This window comes from Alosa sapidissima, chromosome 1, assembly GCF_018492685.1.
Source record: "Alosa sapidissima isolate fAloSap1 chromosome 1, fAloSap1.pri, whole genome shotgun sequence".
Taxonomy (NCBI): Eukaryota; Metazoa; Chordata; class Actinopteri; order Clupeiformes; family Clupeidae; genus Alosa; species Alosa sapidissima.
The window spans coordinates 49811123-49816122 of NC_055957.1; the positions used below are offsets into that span (position 1 = coordinate 49811123).

A 5000-nucleotide genomic window follows, 5' to 3' on the forward strand; every position below is an offset into this window, starting at 1 on the left:
GTTTATTGTGCTCGTCTGGGGCGCTGCACTCCAACTCTTTTGCAGAGATCCCCCTCACCCCCTCACTGACTCCGGCTCAGCGTGTGATCTGCTCTCCGGGCTGGTGCCCGCACGAGGGCAAGCCAGCATAATGATCTCAGATCAGTGGAAAATGACAATAAAGATGGGTTTGGGGTGGGTGGAGAGATGGGGGGGGGGGGATACCCAAGCCTCCTTCCCCCAAGTGCAGCGGAAGACGCGCTTAAGTGTCACTTTAGAAGGAGTGCGCCTGTGACCTATATTGGCATGCTTGAGCTCGACGAAAGTTTTTCACAAGTTTTGAACTCCCCCCACCCAACCCCAGCGTTTTTTTATTTTTTATATATTTCTCCTCTCTCTTTTCCCCTCCATAATGAGACTTTGCGATCCGTGTGAAGGTTATTCAATCTTAATGTCCTCCTGTGTCTGATAGCGGCTCTCCCTCACCCCACTGAAGCAGGCCTCACACCTTTGATCAGACGCCTCGACATGTGTCGACTGAAGCCGCTCGCTGCTCAGAATAAATTCTTAATTCGAACTTGGGGGTGGATGTGCATGGTGGGAAGACTGGGGAGGGTGGGGAGGGTGGGGGTGGGTGGTGTGTGGGTGGATGAGTCAAGTCTGGGTTGGGGAAGAAGACGATAGACAATTACAAAAAGATAGTCGCTTATCCATGTTCTGTGTGTCAAGGCCCTCTGCGGTGTGTGTGTGTGTGTGGGTGGGTGGTTGGCGGGCTTGCTTCATGCCTGTTGGACTGTGTGTCTTGAAGCCTGGAGCATGTGCTGTGGTAAACCTGGGTTAGTCCTGTATGAAAGGGAGAGCGACTCCTCTGAGATATCTACGTGACTTCACCCTCCTCTTATTTTGGAAGAGGACGTTTGATCTCTCTCTGGATGTGATTTAAGTAAGACCCCAAAAACCCCCAACAATGAGAACATTTATAACATTTTGATGCCAAATGATGGATCAAAAGTGCTCTGTCGGCTGCTGCTTGATCTAGCCATTCTGGTTGTTTTTTCCAGTCAGTGTAACGGTCTTACCGGAAGATTTAAGAGAGTTTTTAAAGACTTTCCTTGCGTGCTTCCAGATTGCTAGGAGTCTCTTGCCACATGGATTTGGATTCCTCGTTCAGTGTTTCTTTGACCAGTCTCATCTCCTACGTGGATATACTGCGTTCCAGTCCTGTCTCTCTCAGTCCATATCTTATGTCTCTCCCTCTTTCCTTCAAAACATTTCCTCCTTCCCCATTTTTTCATTCCTTCTCGCTCTTTTTTCTCCTTTCTCTTTCCTCGTTTCTTTCTCTCTCACTGTCTTGCTCTCTATCTTTTTCTGCTTTTCTATTTCCTTCTCATTTTTTCCTCTATCGCCTGTCTCTCTTTCCTTTCTCTCTTTCTCTCTCATGCTCCTCCTCTCCCTCCCTCTTCCTCTCTCTCTCTCTCTCTCTCTCTCTCTCTCTCTCTCTCTCCCCTCTCTCCTGTGGTTTGAAGGATTGGCAGGCTGTGGCGGTGGGGGGCTGGTGGCCAGAGAGCAGGGCCGCCCCCTCCTGTCACAGTGGGAGACACCCGAGCATGGGGGGGGTGGTGAGGGTGGGGGCTCAGGGAGCTGGCCTGGCAGGGGAGCTGGGGACCCTTGGTGGGGGGGGGGGGGGGCGACAGAGCAGAGAAGAGAACATCAATTAAAACACTATAAATATTTAAGAGCAGAAATACTCAATAATATTAGGTTGGGGGGAGGGGTGTCAGTCAGTTTTTTTCACGAGATGAAAGTTCTGAAATGATAAATGTCAGTGAGGCACTACGCACTGCTTGGGTGGGCTGGACAATGATGGATGGAGAGGGGAACACATGAAATATTGCATGGCTTACTTCAAACGGGATCAATCACTGTCCTCAGAGGACAAATACAAGCATAACAGACCACCTCCAACACTGGAGCGCCTACTACTAATGCAGGATGTTGGTGCATTAAAGCATACCAGGAAAAACAACAATCATTTTTGCTGTATGGTATTGTGATAACTTTATGAAAAAGGCCATGTTGCTCTGTCATTTCACTATTTGTATCAGTGTCATGCTCTTTACATTTGTAGAATAATGAGGTTCTTCATGAAAGAAAGAATGTACTGTATCAGTGGTTCTCCAATATCCATGCTCATTTATCTTGGCAGTATGTAATAGAATATAATGATACGTCAGCTGTTCCAAGTGGTAATAAACCTTTGACACGTAGTTTTGCTAGAGGTTGTAGAGCGCTGAGAATCCTGGCCATTCCTTCACTCCCTCCCTCGGCGACCACGCCAGTGTGAAGACTCCTGATTGGCAGCCCGTCTTACTCGGGTGTCATTGATCCCCCCTCTGCTCAGTTGGGGATTCAGACAGGAGGATGTCCAGATCTAATGGATTAATGGGTCTAAACCCAGACACTGTGGAACTTGGTATTGACATTGAACTCTAATCCCTCTGATAGGCCCTGACCTTGCCGTGCCTGGTCCCCAGGTTAGGCTGTTAGACAGGCGAGGTGAAGCGATCTACATTTCTACAGCATTGTTACTCTAATAGGCCCTGTTTTGTTCTCTCCTGTCAGGAACAAAGAGAGACCTATTGGACAGATCAGAGAGATACAGATCAGTGGACGCCAGCGAGTACATGTGGAGGAGCGCTTCCTCCTTTTTTATCTTTTCCTCCTTTTTTTCCCTCTTTTCTGTTCCTTGTTATTCCATGTTTCATCAGCGAAGAATGTGTGATGTGGTGCAGTTGTTGTGAGTCAGCTGCTCTCTGCCAGAGAATTACACAGTCTGAGTCTTAGTGTTGAATGTGTTGACTGCCAGTTGCACATTGGCACAGTGAATTGCAAGGAGTATCATACATTTAAAAAGAGAAGGCGTTTAACTTTTCACTAATAGATTTAAAACCGATTCGACTTGGCTTTTTGCCGATTTTAGACCGCTTCGTTCTCGAGAAAGCCGAGTCCAGCTCATGTCAGCACGTCTGCATGGAGACGGGCGAGGTCTCTGGGCCCTGGCTGCTTGAGGGTCTTCTGCGTCAGCTTGACCACTGCGGTTGGCCGGCCTCCGATGCTCGGGCCCTCTTCCATGGAAGGAGACGTCCGCATCTGTGGCTGGGCCTGGGAGATTTGCGTCTTCTCCAAACACCTTCTGCTCCGTTCCACCACCGGTCCCAGCGGGGAACCGTGTGCTGATATTTTTAGAGGGCATGTTCCACGAGCCTCCGTCGCCAAGAGAGAAGGACAATGGCGGGTGTGAGGTTACATCAGTACTTGGCGTGAGATTTTGGGGTGGGTGGATGGTTGAGTGGTGGTGGTGGTGTTGGAGGGGGGGGGGGGGGGGGTTGACGGTGGAGGGAGGAGGAAAGAATCCTGGGTGGCCTTGATGAGCCCTGGATCACCACTCCTCAAGGAATGTCACACTGCTCAGAGCCAGCGCTCTCCTTCTCTGTTTTTCCTTCTTTAGAGAAGACGCCTTGTGGAGGCACACAGCCCTGATACGCTGGAGCCAGTGTCAGATGGATATGGTGACATGGAGTGCAGCAGCCCTCATTATGATGAGGATATAAATATGTCATGGCCATTTTGTGCCACGAATAATAGCCCTTCAGCTCATGACTAATGACTCAGATCGTGCTTAGCTCCACATACAGACATGCTGTCTCGTATTTACACTGCGTTATTGCATTGCATTAAATGATGCTTACCTTCTTACCTTCTGCTGTTTTCCTTGCATTCCATGTACAGTGTGGCTGCATTTCATGTTTTATATAATACAAGTCTTAAGTCTTTAGCATCTACATGTAGTAGCATCAGAGTTCAGAAGTAAAGGCAAAGATCCGCTCTGCTTCAACCCTCTCTGGTAATGGTGTCCCTATCTGCAATGTACCTCCAGTGCAAATGGATGACAATGCATATGGTATATAATAAGTTGAAGTTCGGTAGCATTGGTGGCAAAATTCTACAAACTGGTGAAATTACTGTTTCATAAACAGCCAAAGCTGGTCTTATCTCGTCCATTTGATGTAGGCTTTATCAAAGCGAATGTTAATGCACAGGCGGCTCCTCGGTTTTTCTCATATAAATCTGAAACGGCGTTTAGCAATCAGAGGGAATGTTCGCTTCGACCCCTTTCTTCTGCACTGATCGCCAAACACGGCAAACACGTATTTGGGGGCTGCATTGTGTTTGAAAGACGAGATTGCAGATAGGAGAATATTGATGTGTGCGACCCGCGGCTGCCTGCAAGGAAGGCTAAATTATTCAGGGAAGTGTGTCACATCGAGGGTGTAACACACACCAATTTCAGCAGCGAGTGCCTCGGTCTTTCTTCCTTTTGGTTTTCCCCCTGCACTAGCAGACTTGATATCTCGATTGAACAGCTTGAGAAAAAGCCAAGTTCTTTGTCAAATGAAGAAATCCGTTTTTTAAAGGAAAACAAAGTAGAATGCCTCCTTCCAGTGTTAACTTTTGAAAGAGTAATAGTGATGGTGTTATGTGAGGTGGTGCAGAGGAATGTGTCACTAATCTGATTGAAGGAATTCATGATGGAAGCTAAGGATGTCAAAGGATGGAAAAAGACATGTGACTTTATAGTTTCCATGTGACTGAATGTGTGCACAAAACACACACCTGTATAGCAATGAGCCTATAGATCTCATTAATAACGGCTCAGTGCCTGGATGGTGTTCTTAGTGCGTAGATGATGTTTGCTCCCCGATGGTTGTCGTCGGAGCCCAGGACCCATCATGTCTCCCTTGCGTCCACAGATCCAGACTTCGGCCCAGAGGGGGTGGTGGAGGATGCAGAGGACGGCCGTCTGAGGAAGAGGCGTCTGTCTCCGGAGCAGGGCGAGGAGGGGGAGGAGGAGGACGACGAGGCCGTGCTGCACAGCTGCGGCGGCTGCCGGCAGGTGTTCGAGTCACTGAGCGATCTCACCGAACACAAGATTAATCAATGCCAGCTGACAGGTAAACAAC

General features: G+C 48.5%; 1 protein-coding gene across 8 annotated transcripts in view; it reads left to right on the plus strand.

Moving 5' to 3' along the window:
• LOC121717686 (zinc finger protein 521) overlaps positions 1-5000 on the plus strand; it is a 109140-nt gene that overhangs the window by 14630 nt on the left and 89510 nt on the right. For all 8 annotated transcript variants that reach the window (XM_042102572.1, XM_042102573.1, XM_042102574.1 and 5 more), the window contains one exon: positions 4791-4991. Coding sequence is in view for 5 of the 8 variants with exons in the window: in XM_042102567.1 (XP_041958501.1) it covers positions 4791-4991 (201 nt within the window). In the remaining 3 variants the exon portion in view is untranslated. The remainder of the gene's footprint in view (positions 1-4790; positions 4992-5000) is intronic.